At 54.8% G+C, this 18,608-nt stretch overlaps 11 protein-coding genes across 11 annotated transcripts; 5 read left to right on the top strand and 6 right to left on the bottom strand.

Moving 5' to 3' along the window:
- Nucleotides 1–216: 216 nt before the first annotated feature.
- G647_04257 (uncharacterized protein) lies at nucleotides 217–1,626 on the bottom strand (the record flags this gene model as incomplete). Its single annotated transcript, XM_008728601.1, has 2 exons — nucleotides 217–1,227; nucleotides 1,321–1,626. The coding sequence occupies 2 exons, from the start codon at nucleotides 1,624–1,626 to the stop codon at nucleotides 217–219; spliced, it is 1,317 nt and encodes a 438-aa protein (XP_008726823.1).
- Nucleotides 1,627–3,258: 1,632 nt separating this feature from the next.
- On the top strand, nucleotides 3,259–4,037 carry G647_04256 (uncharacterized protein; the record flags this gene model as incomplete). The annotated part of the gene is made up of 3 exons (XM_008728600.1): nucleotides 3,259–3,315; nucleotides 3,370–3,703; nucleotides 3,754–4,037. The coding sequence occupies 3 exons, from the start codon at nucleotides 3,259–3,261 to the stop codon at nucleotides 4,035–4,037; spliced, it is 675 nt and encodes a 224-aa protein (XP_008726822.1).
- Nucleotides 4,038–5,042: 1,005 nt separating this feature from the next.
- G647_04255 (uncharacterized protein) lies at nucleotides 5,043–5,300 on the bottom strand (the record flags this gene model as incomplete). The annotated part of the gene is made up of 1 exon (XM_008728599.1): nucleotides 5,043–5,300. One exon carries the CDS (start codon nucleotides 5,298–5,300, stop codon nucleotides 5,043–5,045), a length of 258 nt encoding a protein of 85 aa, XP_008726821.1.
- A 626-nt stretch (nucleotides 5,301–5,926) lies between these two features.
- Nucleotides 5,927–7,265, top strand: G647_04254 (isocitrate dehydrogenase [NADP], mitochondrial; the record flags this gene model as incomplete). Its single annotated transcript, XM_008728598.1, has 2 exons — nucleotides 5,927–6,215; nucleotides 6,274–7,265. The coding sequence occupies 2 exons, from the start codon at nucleotides 5,927–5,929 to the stop codon at nucleotides 7,263–7,265; spliced, it is 1,281 nt and encodes a 426-aa protein (XP_008726820.1).
- A 994-nt stretch (nucleotides 7,266–8,259) lies between these two features.
- G647_04253 (uncharacterized protein) lies at nucleotides 8,260–8,869 on the bottom strand (the record flags this gene model as incomplete). The annotated part of the gene is made up of 2 exons (XM_008728597.1): nucleotides 8,260–8,562; nucleotides 8,702–8,869. The coding sequence occupies 2 exons, from the start codon at nucleotides 8,867–8,869 to the stop codon at nucleotides 8,260–8,262; spliced, it is 471 nt and encodes a 156-aa protein (XP_008726819.1).
- Nucleotides 8,870–9,520: 651 nt separating this feature from the next.
- On the bottom strand, nucleotides 9,521–10,564 carry G647_04252 (uncharacterized protein; the record flags this gene model as incomplete). The annotated part of the gene is made up of 1 exon (XM_008728596.1): nucleotides 9,521–10,564. The coding sequence occupies one exon, from the start codon at nucleotides 10,562–10,564 to the stop codon at nucleotides 9,521–9,523; it is 1,044 nt and encodes a 347-aa protein (XP_008726818.1).
- A 703-nt stretch (nucleotides 10,565–11,267) lies between these two features.
- G647_04251 (uncharacterized protein) lies at nucleotides 11,268–12,254 on the top strand (the record flags this gene model as incomplete). Its single annotated transcript, XM_008728595.1, has 1 exon — nucleotides 11,268–12,254. One exon carries the CDS (start codon nucleotides 11,268–11,270, stop codon nucleotides 12,252–12,254), a length of 987 nt encoding a protein of 328 aa, XP_008726817.1.
- Nucleotides 12,255–12,413: 159 nt separating this feature from the next.
- On the bottom strand, nucleotides 12,414–13,633 carry G647_04250 (uncharacterized protein; the record flags this gene model as incomplete). The annotated part of the gene is made up of 4 exons (XM_008728594.1): nucleotides 12,414–12,638; nucleotides 12,711–13,178; nucleotides 13,250–13,559; nucleotides 13,620–13,633. 4 exons carry the CDS (start codon nucleotides 13,631–13,633, stop codon nucleotides 12,414–12,416), a joined length of 1,017 nt encoding a protein of 338 aa, XP_008726816.1.
- Nucleotides 13,634–14,345: 712 nt separating this feature from the next.
- G647_04249 (uncharacterized protein) lies at nucleotides 14,346–15,443 on the top strand (the record flags this gene model as incomplete). Its single annotated transcript, XM_008728593.1, has 4 exons — nucleotides 14,346–14,397; nucleotides 14,450–14,603; nucleotides 14,660–15,314; nucleotides 15,378–15,443. 4 exons carry the CDS (start codon nucleotides 14,346–14,348, stop codon nucleotides 15,441–15,443), a joined length of 927 nt encoding a protein of 308 aa, XP_008726815.1.
- A 519-nt stretch (nucleotides 15,444–15,962) lies between these two features.
- Nucleotides 15,963–16,385, top strand: G647_04248 (uncharacterized protein; the record flags this gene model as incomplete). The annotated part of the gene is made up of 1 exon (XM_008728592.1): nucleotides 15,963–16,385. One exon carries the CDS (start codon nucleotides 15,963–15,965, stop codon nucleotides 16,383–16,385), a length of 423 nt encoding a protein of 140 aa, XP_008726814.1.
- Nucleotides 16,386–16,826: 441 nt separating this feature from the next.
- Nucleotides 16,827–18,338, bottom strand: G647_04247 (uncharacterized protein; the record flags this gene model as incomplete). The annotated part of the gene is made up of 1 exon (XM_008728591.1): nucleotides 16,827–18,338. One exon carries the CDS (start codon nucleotides 18,336–18,338, stop codon nucleotides 16,827–16,829), a length of 1,512 nt encoding a protein of 503 aa, XP_008726813.1.
- Nucleotides 18,339–18,608: the final 270 nt, after the last annotated feature.

The raw sequence follows: 18,608 nt of genomic DNA, 5'->3' as shown, positions 1-18,608 counted from the left end.
TGGATTTGTGTCAGACCGTGCCTATGAGAAACTGAAAAGTAGAAGCGGGACAATGTGTATCTCGTGAAAGCCATGCCAGGCTGCGTTGTCGTTCCTTCGCAATGCAGTTCAAGCTCGCGCAGTTCCACCAGGTAAGGGAGCTCCTCGCCCTCGTCTCCATATCATTGCCCATGCGTTGCGGTCATCGTGAAAGGAGGCATTTCCATCAACCTAGTCCTACTCCACAGTCTTACGATTGCTGCGACCATATCGCCCGCGCGGCTTCTTCTTGTCCCCTGAGCCGGAACCAGGATCAGACTTGTTCTTCTCCTCCTTGCTGCTGCCACCCTCTTGCTCCTTCACTGGAATCCTCTCCTCGACCCTACCGGTCTGAGCACCTGCGCCTGCAGTACCCTGGCGAGCCTTCTGCTCTTCCTCCCATCCGGCCTGTTCGCGCTCCCTGATCTTCACCATCTCGGCATCGGTCATCTCAGTACAGGCAGTGCTCTCCATGTCGGCATCGAAAGCAGCCGCCATGCGCTTGTCGCGGCGCTCACGCTCCAAGGCTTTCTCCTCGTCCGTAGGGATACGAGGAACGCGTGGAGCGCCAATTGCAGCACGACGTGGGTTGTTCGGTCGGAAAGCCTGCTGATCACCACCGTATCGAAGACCTCGGGACGGCACGCTGTTGATGTGAGCAGCAATTGTCCGTCGACTGGCCACAGGATCGATCCGGGTGCGAGGCTCAGACTTGGCCGGCAAACCACTGACGTTGGTAAGAGTAATGCCAAAGCTCAAGCCATTTCGTCCACCATTGACGCTCAGACTGCCACAGCCGTGGGCTTGGCGGAACCAATCAGGCAGATCGCGCATACCGATAGCTTCAAGGACCGGGATGCTGATGGGCATCACGTGCTTGAACTTACAGCCGGTCTGGGTGAAGCTACACTCGCCGTTCCGGAGCCAGTAGGAGCAGTAAATCTTCTCTCCAAGGGCCGGCATTTCGGGATTCTCGTCGTACTCAGGAAGAGACTTCTTGGTCAAGGTGGAAAGGCCCGGGGTAGGAGTAGGAGGAGTGGGTACAGCATGACCACGCCAGGGCAGCGGGGCTGGTGCGGCTGGCACAGGAGCTGGCGGATCGGGTTTGCCAAAACCAATTGTTTCGGGAGACGTCGCACGAGATGAGTCTGCTCCCTGAGTAGCTGAGGTCACTGAGGTATTGGATGATGGGCCAGAGGCGATGCTCGTCTGTGAATCTCTTTAGCCATCTCCAAGCTTTCAGTCGGAGGAGGAACTTACTCTGATGTTCTTGCTGGCATCGACATTGACACCTTCGTTTACAGAAGGAGCTACCAGATCCGTCGTGCGCAAGATCGGTGTGCTGGTTGCAGAGTCTGGCGTAGACTTTGGATTGGCTGGACCGAATGAGATTGGTTTCGTGTTGTTGATGCTCTCGACCACGTAGAATTGATGTCGGGCTTCAGCGAGACCAACACCAGTCATGCCACCGATCTCGAAAGCATTCAGAGTCCGTGATACACCTTGGACTTGTACATGGATGGGCAGCTCATCCATGGCGATGAGTGGAACCATGGCACCGTTCTGGCGGGTGACGAAGAACTGGGGTTTAAGCTGTTGAGAGGCCATAGCTACCGCTGCTGGAATGTTGAGCGATGAAGCAGATACTGGGATGGTTGGGTAGTTGGAGTAGGAGGAGCTCTGTCGATGGTTTAGTATATATCCAAGAATGCCAATGGGAAATCAAGGCAAGAGTGGTCATGGCGAAAGCCCGGCTGGGTGAGCGCAAGATTTATAGTCGAGAAGAAGAGTTCGCGTGAACATTTGCGCCGCTGCCTCTGGACAATGGTGACAGCGACTTCGTGAAGACGCCAGTTGAGGAGGTGAAGCATAGAGGCAGCCATGACGTTTGGCACGTCCTCGGTAGGGTCTCTGGGAAGGCAGGTACTTACAGTGATTCACACAGCAACCCAATATAGATTGATCAGTGATATCGTGGACTGCGATGACGAAATCTGGCAAGGTCGCTGGATTTTCCTTTGAGTCAGTATAGCAGGCTCCGCTTAAGCTGAGTCGTGAATGGGAAGATGAAGATGCATGCTGGGGCAGCCGCGCTGCAATTCACTCGATATATACTCCGTCCTCTACTCGCAGACTGCCCACCGTTTGAACGTTAACAAACGCCTGGTACAGCAATCCAAGACAGTGGGTTGATGTTTTGGTTGACAAACCAAGTCGGCAGCTCCGGAACTGGCCAGAGATCAAACGCCGGAACGCAGCATGAACAAGACAATGGACCGACAGAATCAACCTCACAGATGCACCAGGCAGAGGGCATATTCAAGCCAAAGAACCCGTGTGTGTGTCTGTCTTGCAGCTGCACTTCCAGGCCATCCAAACTCACCGCGCCGCACAGATAATGCAGCTCTCTGAGAATGGTGTCTGCTCGTCTGTAGCTCGTACAGACAAGCTGCCTCCTCAGGATCATTCATAGAGACGGATGGTTCATGCAAGGTACCAAGAACAAAGGAAGTTGCGCGGGAGGCGCTTGTGCTATTCATCCTGATAAGACAGGTACAAGACGTTGAATTTACGAGTACCGGGACGCACGTGGCACAATCAGCGACGTGTCGCCGTCCGGGCGTAGAATCTCGGCCGAAGCACCAGAAGTCAGAAATCTGTTTTGGAGCTGGCTGGCGAAGGATTCCGGAAGCCAGAAACCAGTAAAGATAGGCGTCAGCTGGGCTGCTCAAACTAGCGACAACGGGCAATGCCGATATGTCCGGGCCTGCATAATTCTGAGACATGGATTACTTGATCCCTAAGTTAGGCATCCTTTCTCCTGTTGTGCTCACCTGCCGTGGCTGCCCACCCTCGTGATGCCTTCTCTCGGTGCTGCTCCGTCCGCTCGAGCCTTAAGCGACAAGCCTACGGACTGCTAAGGTAGCCTAGGGGACCCTGCGTCTTCTGCCACGACACCGCCCATTGGAACCAGCTAAGTTCACCAGCGGTCCGGACTCGCATCGACGTCGTTCCCGAGCGCCCAATCCGTTTAACCAGTCATCTTCGCTGCCTGCGCCTCACCTCCAACCTTCTGGCTTTCCACCTGTAACCTGTTAACCTCACCACCTCCTCAAACGGCCAACGACTCACCACACCACCCGAGGTTGAGTTCATCACTCTCGTTTTATCCTCCTTCGACCCTCATTGTCGATCTGCTCCAATATACGCGTCCGAAGCCCAGAGTTTTCCCACAATACGATGGCCACCGAGGCCTCCATCGCCCTCACTAACCGCTCTCTCCGTACCATTCGTACCGTGTGTGACTACTTGATCGAACACGTTTCGGATCGACAGGCTAAAGCTCTATAGGAACTTGAATTCCTCTGCGATACCAATGTCATCTCATCGGAACAGCTTTCATCGATCCTAGCACAATTACCGGCACAGACACCGCTCCATGCTCCTTTACACGGCCAAGCCAATGGCGCAACAAACACACCCGTCGACCAATTCTCAAACATGGCCCTGAAGGAAGGATATGTTCCTGTGCCCACGCCTGCCCCGTTGCCGCCTCCAGCCTACGTGCCGCCTCCGATACTCGCTATTGCATCTGCTCTGTATGCGTATTCACCCACGGATACCGGAGATTTAGCGCTACAGCAAGGTGATAGAATACAAGTATTAGAACACATGAACAATGACTGTATGTACCGTGATCGACTCACGGCTCATCGTAATGCTAACGGTCTACAGGGTGGAGAGGTCGAAATGAGAGGACCAACTTGGAAGGAATCTTCCCACGAAGCTATGTCAATGTCATCGAGGACCGACGGCCGCCCATGATACATTCATCGTCAACAGACTATGGCAACATGCCACTCCAAGTCAGCCAAACTGGCTCCAGCACGAACCCGGATGGCCGGAAGTACAGCAAGCTGGAAGAGCAAGGCAAGAAATTCGGCAAGAAGATGGGCAATGCCGCCATTTTCGGCGCTGGTGCTACAATCGGCAGCAACATCGTCAACGGCATATTCTAATGATGGAATTTACGTTCTTATGTTGAAGCCATGCAGCCTTTCAAGTCGAAAAGGCTACGGCTATGAGATTTGTGCTCGCAGTCCCTCGCGAGAATTGGACTGGTGGTATCCCAATCGAGCACCGCAAAACGGAGTGAAATGGGCAATTGTCTTCGAGATGGAAGCAGTGATCGATCGAAACAGCATGCATGGGGAGAATGGCGTCAAACAGGATAAAAAAGGCGCTAACCAACTGGTGCTCGGTCACCGATTTCTTTGAACATGGCTGGTCATGGCGGGATTGGGTTTTCTGAGAGAATTGCTTTGCGCCCTACATTTCTTTTGTCCTTTCGAACCATTCGACAACCCGCAAGTCCGCTGGGTTCGAGCATTGCTGCTGAAGACGAGAGATGGACCACTTAGACTGATGAAAGGCCACGAAGGTGAAAGAAGGGTGTGAGCATGCAGATCTCTTACGGACTGACGATGATCCAAGTGTCTCAAATTGATATGCAGACAGACTTTGCATCACCTGCACATACTGTACTTCTTACCACCGGAAGCAAGCTCAGGATGACAAAATCAAATATTCCACATCCATAGCATCAGGGGTATCCTTCGGGCTTCAGGTATCAATCCGCATTCGGACTTTTGGTCCTTTCCAGCCACCCTTTTTGGGCTGCTCTGCAGACAATCAGGCTCGTGTACGCGGTAATGCACGGCCATTCCTTCCCCAATATCCGGTGTTCCTGAGCCGAAAAGCTTGGTACTTTCGAAAGAGGCCGAGAGGCTCAGGCGTGCGGCGCCTGTCCGCGTAAATGATGTACCGGGTTTGACATCGGGATGCGAAGATCCTCCAAATGTCGGTCTGGATTAAAAGATCCAGACAGCAAGTGAGTTCACTTTGGCTTGTGTGAGACGCTGTCGCTTCTTCTTTGATGACTTGGACACCGCTGTCTCGACCTGCTGCACTCCACCTCAGAAAGAGATTTTGGCTGATGAATTCGATCTCAGTCTCGTCGTGGCTCACTCCTCCTCCCTCTGTGGTGGCGGACCACTGGCCCTGATCATCTTCTCAATCATCTGCCCTCTCACGATCTCACTGTTTTCCCCGAGTCCCAATGCCATGTACGAGAGAAGGGGAGGATGACCGACATAGGAGGAAAGGGAGTCGCGGACGATGTTCTGAGACCACTCATAGCGGGTGGTGTCTGCATGGCCAGTTCCGACGTATTTCGCCTGGAGCGATTCAAGTTGTTGCAAGGTACGTAGCTTGTCGGCCATGTTGGAGAACTGCGGCGAAGCAGGCGGGTATGGACGAGTGTGATTCTTTTGCGTGCAAATTCTGGCCGATGAAGATCGAAATGAATTCTTGGTTGAGCCGAGCAACTGCGCGCCTCTCGGAGTCTGGCGCTTCTCCGAGTGCCTCCAATTCCGCCGCCGCCGCCGCAGACCCCACGCCTCCCACTATGACGAGGCAACCACCTCGGCTTTTCAACTCACAAGGTCCCCCATCCCACATCCGATGGAACGTCGAAGGCAGGTAGGTTGTGTCCGTGCCGAACTATCGGCGCACTTCTCCTCCAAGATCTGAGCTGTCGAGAAATGGGTTGACTTCATTCTTCGGTGTCGCCTATCTGACAGCCTCGGGAAAGAGATCTCACCTCGATTGACATACCCTGCCATCTGCCCTTTTGTACCCTTCCGACCCTTCATCTAGACCTCCGATCTCTCTCCCTTCTCCCCACATGAATCCCCTGCGATGTGCGGTTGCGGGCGCCGCCACTAGAAGTTCCACCCTCTCAACCCGATCCATATACCACTCGTCCTCCCCTCTGTCTCTCCGAATGGCTCCTACAGCATCGACTAGACTCGCCGCCGAACAACGACGTATAGGTGGCGCACGCACCATGGCCTCCTCCACGTCTGCGACCAAGATCAAGGTCAAGAACCCTGTCGTCGAGCTCGATGGCGACGAAATGACCCGCATAATCTGGCAAGATATCAAGGACAAATTCATCCACCCGTACTTGGACATTGATCTGAAGTACTATGATCTGGGTTTGCCGTATCGAGATCAGACGGATGACCAGGTCACCGTGGACGCCGCCGAGGCAATCAAGAAGTACAGCGTGGGCGTCAAGTGTGCGACCATCACGCCTGACGAGGCGAGAGTCAAAGAGTTCAACCTCAAGAAGAGTACGCTCCCTCCCGCCCTCGTCCCTTCCACATCACGTACTAACAGGCCCCCGACCAGTGTGGCTATCCCCCAACGGCACAATCCGCAACATCCTGGGTGGCACTGTCTTCCGCGAACCCATCGTGATCCCTCGCATTCCCCGCCTGGTCCCTGGTTGGGAACAGCCCATCATCATCGGCCGTCACGCCTTCGGGGACCAGTATCGTGCCAAGGACACCGTGATTCGCGAGGCTGGCACACTGGAAATGGTCTTCACGCCGCAAAATGGCGGTTCTCCCCAGAAAATCAAGGTGTTTGATTTCCCCGAGTCAGGCGGCGTGGCGCAAACGCAGTATAACACTGAAGACTCGATCCGGGGTTTCGCGCACGCGAGTTTCAAGTTCGCGCTCGACAGGGGATACCCCTTGTACATGTCGACGAAGAACACGATCCTGAAGGCCTACGACGGGCGGTTCAAGGACATCTTTGAAGAGATTTACCAGAGCGACTACGCCAAGGAATTCGAGGCCAAGAAGATCTGGTACGAGCATCGACTCATCGACGACATGGTCGCGCAGATGATCAAGAGTACGGGCGGCTTCGTCATCGCCATGAAGAACTACGACGGCGACGTGCAATCGGACATTGTGGCCCAGGGATTTGGATCCCTAGGTCTGATGACCAGTCAGCTGATCACTCCGGATGGCTTGACCTATGAGAGCGAAGCCGCCCACGGGACAGTCACCCGCCATTACCGCGAACACCAGAAGGGTCGCGAGACGTCCACCAACCCGATCGCCAGTATCTTTGCGTGGACACGCGGCCTGGTCAAGCGCGGCCAGCTCGACGAGACGCCCGAACTGGTCACCTGGGCGGAGAGTCTCGAGAAAGCGGTCGTGCAGACGGTCAACGACGACGGCATCATGACCAAGGATCTCGCGCTGGCGTGCGGGAGGAAGGACCGGGAAGCGTGGGTTACCACGAGCCAGTTCATGGAGGCGATTGAGAAGCGGTTCAAGAAGAATCTCGAGAGTGAAGGGCTCGAGGGGATCGCGAAGGCGAAGCAGTAAATGCCAATTTCCCTGGAAAGTCGGAGGACAAGAACAAAGGATAGCCTCTGCAAAGTGCCGAAAGTCAATTTGGATAGACGGCTGCAAATGAACAGACGGCAGGATTCCCAGACTTCTCAGAGCTGTGTGACTCGATGGATGGATGCATGGGTCGAAGAGAAGCGCGATTGTGGGAGATGACACATCCGGGGTGGCGGTCTGGAAATGGATGGACAGACGGATGGACAGACGGGCTCATTCCTCAGCATAAACAATGTCGCAAGTCTCTTTCAGACAGCTTTGCAAGTTCTGCATTGTTTGTCGCCTTGTCGCGGGATTTGCGTGTCCGCTGTGCGTGCGAGGAAAGGACGTTGAGAGATCTAATCATCAGAGATGGCCGCAGTGGTGAACGACGGAAGCAACCAAGCAACCAAGCGAGCGAGCAAGCAAGTAGAGGCATAGAATAGCACAGTATAGCATGGAAAACGAGTGATCAGGAATCAATCCTGGCCACGGATCCCAGACATTTCGATTCGCCGCGCACATTATCTATATATCTCGTTGCGATGGAAATTGTCAAATAACGAGTGAGAGTTGTCACATTCAACTTGGAGGCGGACTTGAAGTTGGATGGTAGGCACCATTTGGCGCTGATTGAAGCTGGCTACCCCTTCGTTCAAGGCATACTGCAAAGCCTTAAGTCCCTCTGCGGTTACTTGGGGCACATATGCCTGAAAGCACGCACCACACAAGTGGAAAACCCAATACCGTCTATGTGTGTATGTAAGCAGGTCCCGTTAGATCCTGATCCTGATCCTGATCCTGATACCGATGGTTGATGCTCGTTCATTCATCACTCTCGGGAAGGCCAAAAACGCAACCAATACGCCCGTGGACATGACAGTGGCACAGACCGGGGCCTCCATCAGCCTTGCGGGGTTCATTCCGCACTGATCCAATCGCCCGTTTGCGAACGCTCGAATTGTAGATATCTGGCTGAACTGACCCCGGTCGCTCACTTCTTCTTGGGCCCCCCGAGGGGAGCCCCGATGTCACTCCCCCGCAGCTTGACGCCCAGCACCCGTTCCAGCTTCGCGAGAAGTTGCTGGTCTGGTATCGCCGAGCCGTTCTCGTACGCCTGGATCACACTGGCTTGGGTGTTGACTTTGTTGGCCAGGTCTTTCTGTGTCATCTTGGGGAGGATCTGGTTTCTGCGGGCGATGATCGCCTGGCCGACCGCGTGGCCGACTGTCTTGGGTTTGATGATCTCGTCGGAGCGGTCGACTTTGGTGAGATGCTGGCCTTCGGTTGCTGATTTCTATGAGGATATATAGTTGTTAGTTGTACTCTTTCACAATCACCTTCCCTGCTGTGCTTGAGGAGTTGGCAAAGTTGAAGCCAGAGCCGGAGCCGGAGCCAGAACCCAGAGCCTGGAAAGAGACGAGAAAGCCGCTTACAGTGTTGGCGCTGGAATATTTCTTCTCGGTGCCGATGATGGCGCCGGACCGTTGGGCGGCGTTGAGGGCCGATTTGCCTTTCACCACACGTTCCCGGTCAACGCCTCCACTGCCGGGGCCGCGGACTTTGCTGCCAATGCGGGTGACGCTCTCCCAGTCGTCGGACATGGTGAAAGGACGTGAGAGGAGTGGAAGGGAGGTAGGGTGGAAGTGGTGAAAGTGCTCGGTGAGGGCGAAGTGGCGGTCTCGTGGGGTGCTGGTGATAAGCCGAAACGCTACAGGCAGTGGTCGGGGAGGGGGGTGAATGGGTGTAGCGTTGAATGGAGACTACTGCGTAGCTTTTGGATTTGATAGGATTCACTGACGGCGAGAAATAAATACTGGGAGAAGCAAGAAAAAAGTCAAGGTCGTCTTTTGTCTGCAAGATCAGCCTCACGCATCTAGAAGTTGCCATGCGAGTTGACTCAACGGACCCGCGAGCCCGCCAAGCCCATTGAGTCATTCAGCCCCATTCCGGACAACGGCGCCCCTGGAGCGCCCCGGAGATATCGTTTATCCGTCACCGCGTGAGGCTGGTCGGATATTCCACAGCATGGCCACTGAGAAGCTACTTGCGCTGAGACTTTGGCCGCAGACCCATTATGCACATGATGCACATCGACAAGGCTCAGTTGCTCATACTTTGACTTCCTGGAGAACATCCGCAAGTTAGTGCTTGTAATCTTCAGCTGGGCTCATCGAGAGCGCTCTCTTGAATGTACCTTTTTTCTTTAAAAGACCTTCCGACGGGACCTGACATGTCACATTGTTGCTGAAATGTCAAGTGAGGACCAATTTTGCAAGTAGCACAATCACATTTCCACACATATTCTCCCATAAACTCATGTCAACCCAGCCTTTCGGGGGCGGAGACGCTGTCGTTGCCCCTGTGAAGCAATGAGAAACAGCCCTGTGGTATGATGGTGGCAAGGTCTCGAGAATGCTTCCGAGCCACTCGAGCGCGTAGCCTTGACGCTCAAATGGACGCAAAGGGCCGGGACCCGAGGCCGAATCTCTCCTCAAAGGTCTTCCCGTGCCAGATTTTAACAGCATGATGCCCAGCTCGACAAGTGACTCCTTTAATTCGAACTTGGTTGTGCTTGCCGCTGGACTATTCGGTAGAGCCTCGAATGAGACCGACAGGAGAGGCTTACTGATCTCGGCATCTCCATCTGAAGCCCGGAGAAGCGTCACTGTATCCTTTGAGAGCGCCGGTGCAATCCAGGGTGTCCGAAGCAGTTGTAGGAAGCTAGAAGCCAAATTCAAGGCGAGCAAGATCTTGACATCCCAAGCGCTTCTGAGTAGTCCGCCAGAACCTTGTGAAGTTGACAATAACAAGTCTTTGAGTCCAACTGTCTCTTTTGCTTGGGAGGTTGTAAATGCATCTTGACAACCGCCGTCCACTTCGGTCCTGCAGCCACTTGTCAGACTGAAGGCAATATGTTGTTGATCAACTTCGCCCTTTTCGATCGCGGAGCAAATAGTCCCGATATCCTGGGTCCTTGACGATGTGCTGGCTCGGGGAGCATTGATGGTGATACGGAATCCGCTTGGGCTGACGGCAGAAGCTGGGAGACTCGACTGTGTGTCGTCAAATATCTGGACCCTCGATTCGTGCCAGAAGCCTTGCCCTTGTGCACTGCTCCCGGTAAAAACACATTGAAGGACCTGGATTGGAAGGGTATGTTGCTGCCTGCGACTTAGGCTTGATTGCTCAACCCGGTCCTCCAAAAAGAGCTTCGCCTCGTGCTTGGAGTGGCAATTGGTTGCCCAAGCTCGTGCAAGGGCCGAGTGGAGGTCGTCCGCCTGCTTTCGTATCGTCATGTCCAATTCTCGAGGCGGGTCAATGAGCTTTTGGATGAGTGAGGGTTCGGTGTGTCTAAAGACAGTTTGGATTATAATGACTGTGAGCCTTGGGTAATGAAGGAGCATGTAACCATTCAAGGACGTTCTCAGACGAAACGTGGTTTGGTCTGTGGCGAGTCGAAAACATGAGGCGACAACTGTAAGTCTGTATCTGCAGATATGGCTTCATGTGAGAATTCGTCTCCATCTCGCAGCGTACTATGAAGGCCTTACGATAGCTTCGTATAGGAGGAGAAACTGTTGAATTCCTTCCAGTGTGGTGCTGTTCGAGTGCGACGGATCCTGCGACAGAGCGAGCGAGGGATATGGGGTCAAGAGACTTGGTAGTGAACATGCGAGCGAAGCGACCACATGCTACCAGTCCGGGACCCTTGGATTTCCATCATTCAGTTCTAGGAAGTGGTGGCTCAAGGTCCTCATTCAGGTGCCGGTATGGTCTTTCATGCTTCTTCCCGGTTGAGTTCGACGTTGAGCGGTTGAGGACCTATGGGCCTGACCACCATGCACAGCGACCTGTGATATCAATCAGGATCTCCTGCACCTTGCGGAGGAGTGTATCAAGGCTTACTGTACCAGCTCTTCCCTACACACGAATATCGCCATCAGAAGACGCGATCTCGAATGCAGAGACCAAGCCAGAACTACTCTCCCAACCATGAACATGTCTCAATCTCAGCCAAAGCACCATCTCTATCCCCCTCCAGAGATCATCGACGGGATCAATTCATACTTCGTCCCACGACAGGGCCTGTGCATCTCAAACGACCCGGACATTCACGCCGATTTCGCCACGATCAGCGCCCTCGCCAGAACAAGCCGCTCGGTCAGGAGTCAAGTCCTCCACAATGCGTACAACCGGCCACTACGCATAGTGATAACCAGCGGAAGGGACTGCCGCTGCCGCTGCGAGGACCATCGATCTGGCAATATTGTCCATCCTCTACTAGGCAAGGCTCTCGCTCTGTCTGTGCTGAGGTTCCGCAAGATCCAAGTATCATTCGCGCCTGACTTGCATGCCAAACCATGCGAATATGTTTATCAGCGGATATGGCGCCAGCAGGAGCCTCCACTGGACAAACACAGCACAGAGATGGCAGCCAACATGTACTGCATTGAGGGCCAATCCAAGGCTCTGACAAGGGGGTTCCAGAAGATCTTATCACCTTTTACGAGTCGACACACTCCGAGCTTCACCTTCGAGTGGGACGGAAGCAGGGGTGTTGCGGAAGCCAATCGTCAGCGTGATCTCCCTCTGTGGAATTTTCGCGACCTTCACGCGGCGATGACGAGATGGCGATGGGTCAAGCACGACTGCTTCGTGGACCATCAAATCAGCCTGCCCGAGCAGGTGGCAACTGGATGTCTGGATGCGTCCACGTGGGAGGCATTGAGATCGTCTGACTCGTGGCGGTACTGTGAAGATAGTCTCAAAGCGTGCCCACCCGTGCCACGGAGTCCGTCAGAGCTGCTCGGCCAGAGTTGGCAGTTTTGCCCGGACGATTTTTGGTCCGATGCGTCTTGGTTCATGCAGAATCGTCGCTATCACCGGCGGTTGGGATTTTGCATGCGCTTCGTTGTGACCATGGAGCAATACGACGGTCCTGAGGGGGGGTGGATGTATCATGCCAAAGGCATTTCTTGGGCCTGAACTGGCGTGGCTTACCCTTCAGCCATAGGTCGTCACCAGTGGGATGGGCACAGCTTCCGCTTTAACGCCTCAACGTTCTTCGAACCTCGTTGCCCACGCTGTAGGGAGCGAACGATCCTGACCAGGCCTTATCGAATGCGTTGCACTTGGAGGACGCCGTCAAGACGAACCGAACGACACGCTCCTTTGAAATTCCCAGTACGCGGCGCTCGATGGTCCAGGGACGGGGTGATAGCCCAGGATGCCCTGGATGAAGGCCAGGATCAGGGACACATTCACTACTGCGTTTCGCTGATGATGGTCGAACGGTTCAATGGTCAACGAGTCGTGAAACATGCCGAGACCGAGTTTCGATTCGTGCATCGTGATGCGCCAGTATGGAATCTGAGACCACGTAGTCAATTGACCATGAACCCCAGCAGGCGGTCTCCAAACATGGGATTGGCAGTTCCTCACCTTTCGAATATCCTGAGGATCGGTCTTGATCCACCGCTGCAAATACTCGGCCAGAAGTCGGAGGCTCGGCTCGTGCGTCCCATTGACAGTCACTTTGCTTGTACCGTGCGAGAATACGTGCATCAGATATGGAAGCGTGGTCTGGAAAAGTATCTCCGGTCGTGGCAATGTTTGAAGAGAAGGGAGGTCCCTCAGCTTCTGCGGAGGTTGGTCATCAGGGCGCATTCGGATGTTCAGACTCTTGCTGCCGCCGTTAGACGTCAATTCAGCCCAGTCATCATCGTTGTGACTCTGGTTCGATTGGACAGGATCGGGACTTTTGCTCGCTTCGAAGAGGGTTTCGAGATCTTCTGCAAAAGCTGACAATGCAGAGTTCGACGCATGGGATGAAGCCTTCGTCGGCAGCGTAACGATAAAGGTGCATCTATCCTCGAACCAGGTTGTTTTCACCCTCGCCTCGTCAGCGACCTGCACGATTAGCTACTTAGTAGCTGCCTGAATTTATTCGCGTCGTCTACTCTCTTCTTAGATGAACTCACCTGAATTGACAGCTTCACTCTCTTCACTGGCGATAACTTCTCCAGCAGCACTTCGGTCCAGGCTTCAGAGCTGTCGTCTTCCAGTCTTTTAACAAGGCTGTCGGACCAGGCTTCGATGACTTTCGCGACACTAGGCACGAAAATGGCTTTATCCGGATATGCAGGCTCCAGTTCGGTCCAGAGCATGTGCCACTCTGGTTCGCATGATACAGGATAGCCTATGACTCGGGCCAGGTGTTGCAAAGATCCTTGAACGGTGCTGGTGTCTTTTGCGAAGACATCGCGAATGTCCTTTCGCACTTGAAGGGGCCTGTGCAATTGTCAGAGCTTGTCCCACACACATGCACTGGCGGATGCTGCTTTTGCTTACAGCTGATGAGACATGGTGCTGGAGTCGGAAGGGTACATACTAGTAATCCTCGAATGGATGCCAGGTCGCCTCTTTTATCGAAAGCCCTTCTAATTAAGCCATGGCGAGAACCCCCGGTCCTAATTCCCCTTGTCGAAAAAAGGGGCTGCTCGGCTATCTCAGCCTGACGTTTCCGGCAAGTCGGGGGTGGAGCTAATTAGGTACCCAGTACACCACATACACATATCGACCAACGGCCGAAAGTCGAGGCCAACTGTTGCCCGGATTCTGTCCAGAACGCCTCTCGTGTCTTCCCTTCGCAACGGCCGACTTCAAGGAACATGAGCGGTGTAATGTGCTGCTTTCCTACAGCGCTGACTCTCCACCACCGCATCTTTGGCCCCCGCGAGGCTTCCTCCCCAGCCCTGCCCAGGCCAAAGAACACCATAAGCGCCTCGCTAGCTTGCCTGGGGCAGCCTCAATCTGGCACGCTTAGCAGTGTCCATCGGTAGTGCAGCAGCACGATTCCAGGCCGTTGGTCCTGGATTCCTGGGCGCTCGCCTACCAACACCAAACTCCGGATTCTGGCCTACGCCACAGGGGTTTGGCTTTCGTGTTTTGACTTCCGCCATCACCTTTCACCAAAAAGACCAGCAGCGTGTACGGGTATTCCACTGTAGTGGCGGCGCACATAAGGGTGCAAGACCGCCTCGATCAAGATGCAGGACATTTTAGAAACTCGCAAAGATGCCTCTCAAATCGCCTGTGGACAAACTGCCGCTGGCCGTTCGCAAGAACGGTAAGCCACAATACCCTCAGGCCCGTGCAATATGGCCACTGACCCATGGTAGTGCGTGACGAGTGGGAGTCCAAGAGACCGGAGTTCGAGGCTAAAATATCCAAGACTCTGGGACAGCCATGGACCGTGACCACCAATCCAAATCTCCTGTACGTCTATACCGACGATGACTCGTACAAGTCACGAATCGGCGAGATCATAACCTGGTATGTTCTCTCTTGGGACAGAGGTGCCGTATGTTTCTCTTAGATAGATCTGCCAGGTACATCGAACCGTTCTGCTATAACCTTGAATCTTTTGTCCAATCTTACGGCGACGATGGGAAGGCCGAGCTTAACTCTCTGTGCTCGGAGCATCGGGTCGAACTCGCACCACAGACCGAGGACACTACCTTCACGTATGGCGGCCTGCAAATCAAGGATGGTGTCCTTCGTCTCGTCTTCGCCGAAGGATCCCTGGCCGTCAATGTCAACGACGTCAGTCAAGGATTTCAGGAAGCCCTCAAGTCGGCCGCCGCGTCGTCTGGCGGTGCGAGTGCTTTCAACATCAACGCCAGGCAGTCCGTGCGCGAATCCTACGATCCCGAGATTGGGGCGCTCCAGAAGGCCATCGGCGAGCTCGTGGGGGTCCCGAACATCCAGCTGAACCCGAACTTTGAGCAAAACGCCGCCGTGCTGACCCAAGCGGGGGACAAAGTCCGCTCCGACTGGGACAAGGTCCTCGGCAGCGCCACTCTGTCGTACTTTGATGGTCTGAAGTACCAGCTCGAGCGCGCCGGGTTCAAGGGCGACGACATGCTCCAGGAAGGTTTTCAGGAAGGCATATCGAAGAACGAGATCGCGTTCCGGGTGGTGGAGAAGCTGAAGAATGGCAGCTACCACGAGACGCTGGTCGAGGACGGAGTGCTTGTTATGCAGGTAAGTTCCTTTACGAGAAGCTGTTTATAAGTTGTGCTTGACTGACACTTCAACTTCGATCAGACCACTCCGGAAAACTTCTGGACCAACACGTCTGATATCGGGAGCAAGATTCTAGACATACTCTGAGCGGTGTGAACATGACCCACGGTGCCGGGTCGACGTCTGAGTTTCCGGGAAGATAGTAACGGCCTGAAATCTCAGCAGTGGCCATGTATTCTAGTATTGAGCTGGGCTGATGGCAAGAATTCAACCTCCTTTGCCGACACAAGGTTTGTTGCTCACATGGACGCATGCTTCTGTTTGAAATGATCCATCCTGCCGGGTCGATCAAGACAATCCGTCAGCCATGAGTAGGCAACCACCATCGTCGGTAGAGTCACAGCGAACTCAACGCACCGACCTCGTCGTTGCGCTAATTCTTCTCGACCAAGTGGTAACTCAGTAATCAATGGGTATGAAAAGGCTACAATCGTGCCGCGTCGTCAATCAACCACTTCTGAACTCCAGCAACCTAATAGCCACAGCGTCAGTGCCACACACCTCCTCCACCACCACCAACAAGACACCTCCGGCACATATCTCCTCCGCCTAGAGGGTCCGCTGGACACGGCGCAGAAAGTCAAGACAGCCGCCGGCCTGGCTGACATGCCCGCCACCGCCGCAGGGGTAGGAGAATCCGGCGCGTGCACCAGCTTTTGCGAGCTCGACGGCCGCGCCCAAGCAAACCTTCTCGCCTGGATCTCAGAGCACCACGCTGGCTTCCACCCGACTATTGTGCGCCTGGCAAAAGCGAGCAAGGACCTCTGTGCACACAGTCTGGCGCCGACACTCTCTGTGGACGCCACGCTGCCTCAGAACAGACTTCCCAATAACGACACTGGTACGACTTTTCTGCCCGCGCAGGATCAGTATCCCGTTTGGTACTTCTTCTACGGCACCCTTGGAGATTCCCACGTCTTGACGCGGCATCTTGGTATCGAACGAGGGCGAACTAATCCCCGCGCACCTCGAGAATGGCCAGCTCCGGACTTGGGGAGGGAAGTACAAGGCCCTCGTCGATACGTGTAAGCCGGTGGAAGTTGTGCGTGGGAAAGCCTTCCTCGTCCGAGATCGCGAGCAGGAGGACTCATTACGGTTCTGCGAAACAGACAAGTACGAGGTCGTCCGGTGTCGTATCGTCACTGCGGATGGTGTACTCCCAGGTCTGACTTCTCGGTTTTGCGGCGCGCTACAAGAGCTGGAGTAGCTACTCATTAGTTATCAGTCATCAGGTACGACGAAAGGTAGCGACTGTGCCGGCGGTTGGGTCTGCGCGAAAGACAGTAGCGGTAATGTACAAGAACGTGTATCACCAACAGCAAGCATAGAGTATGCAGGCTATTGATCAGCCATTGCATAGATCGCGATACATCTACAATAGTTTCTGATGTGCATGGCCTTTCTAAGGCAAAAGTTCTAGTCAGGCATATCTCTGTAAACTGAAAACCCAAGGCTTGCTCGTCGATCGCTTCAATGAAACGGCACGGCTTCTACATCGAGAGTGCCGCCTTCGACGCCATCAAGAAAGTCTTTCAACCCCATGCCCCAGCGCTTCTGCCCCACGGTCGTAAGGTCCAAGTCGGCCGGACACGAGGGAATAGTTGCCCACTTCGATTTGTCGTCAGGATCCACGGGCGAGACACTAGGACTCGCGTCATTGTCGAGTTGATCCTCTTGACTGTCAGCCAAGTCAGGAAGATCCAGCGTCGGTTCCTTGTGATGGGCGCCTTCGCCCGAGCCACCGTTTCTTCTGCCCAGGTCCTCGTCGTCATTATCGTCATCATCCAGACTAATGCGCCGCACCTTGACGAGAACCGGGATGACCGCCCCGGTGCCTAGGCCGAACTCTCGATGTCCCAAGACGCGCAACATGGCGGCGATGGCGCCAGAGTGGCTCGTCACCGAGACGCTCTCTTTCTCGGGACCCAAAATCTCGGCATTGGACATGAGATCGTCAAAGAAGCCCCGTAATCGCTTGTCCAGCGCCGAGTTGGGCTCTCTGCGGTCGGGCGTCCAGAATTCGTCCCTCTCCGTCAGATGGGCGTCCGCGTCGACGTTGTAGCTCGGATACCGCGCGCGGATGGAACTGACGCTCCCGCGCCTGTCGCACGTATGGATGCCCGCGCCTTCGCGCGCCTTCTCCATCACCACAGGCCGAAATGATGCTTCTCCCTGCTGCGCCGCAGTCGATCCCACGCCGTCGAAACTAAGCTGCGCGGTCTCGAGCGTGCGGTCGAGCGGAGACACCAAGTATAGGTCTGGAAGACGCATTTTCGCCCCGTTCCCTTGCCCGGACGTCTGATTCTTCCAGAAAGTGTTGACTTGTCGGGCTTGTCGCTTGCCTTCCCTCGACAGCGCCGCGTCCGACCAGATCATGACCCCGTCGGGGTCGCCGTCTAGCGCGCTGAAGTGGCAGTCCCACGCTGTACTGCCGTAGTAACGCTCCGCGATGTTGTGGTAGCCGTTGCCGTGCCGGCCGAGGAAGAAGACGAGGTATCGTGTCCGTGGGGCAGAATGTGAGCTGTGACGACCTACCCGTTGTCGTTGTCGTTGCCGTTGCTGCTTCCTGTGTGCTCCATCTCCTTGTGCTTCGTCGTCGTCGCCGTTATCATCTCCAGCATTCTGATTCAAAGACCTAACGTGGTGTTCAAAGCGCTGCCACTGCGTCATCTCCCTTCCCTTTTTCGGCAGTGATCCATCAGATTCGTACGCCCTGTCAATCAAACCAAAGTTCACGTCCGGGGCCATGAAGTCGAAGGTCGCGGCGTCCGTGGACGGGTCGTCCTGCAGGAAATACCCTTGCAGAGTCCTGTATTGATACGTGTATCTTTTCGTCGGCGATGCTGCTTCCTGCTGCTGCTCCCCATCCTGGGTTGGATCGTCCACGCCGTTCGGCTGCGCATTGGAATCAGCATGCCCGCCCACCACTGCCTGGCCCGGCGGCGGCGACTGAATGGATGTGCCCATGCCCATGTCGGCCATCTCGAGCAGACCACAGACCACGAGCGAGACGGTGAGTAAGAGGAGGAGCTGGACGGCGACGGTGGTTCGACAGATTCGGGGGGGTCCTCTCCACCGGCGATGTGCTTTGCGATGGGGAGAGTAGTAAATCATTTTGCCATTCGGGCTTATACCGCTAAGGGCGTCATTGCGAGGATACTTGGTGCTCCGTGGAGCAGGTGGTTGACCGTGCGTGAGATGCGTAGAACGGAGTGACTTTGAGGATTCTCAGAGGCACCAGGGAGAGAGAAT

Source organism: Cladophialophora carrionii (genome assembly GCF_000365165.1).
Source record: "Cladophialophora carrionii CBS 160.54 unplaced genomic scaffold supercont1.3, whole genome shotgun sequence".
Classification (NCBI taxonomy): domain Eukaryota; kingdom Fungi; phylum Ascomycota; class Eurotiomycetes; order Chaetothyriales; family Herpotrichiellaceae; genus Cladophialophora; species Cladophialophora carrionii.
This window is presented reverse-complemented; position numbering and strand designations above follow the sequence as displayed.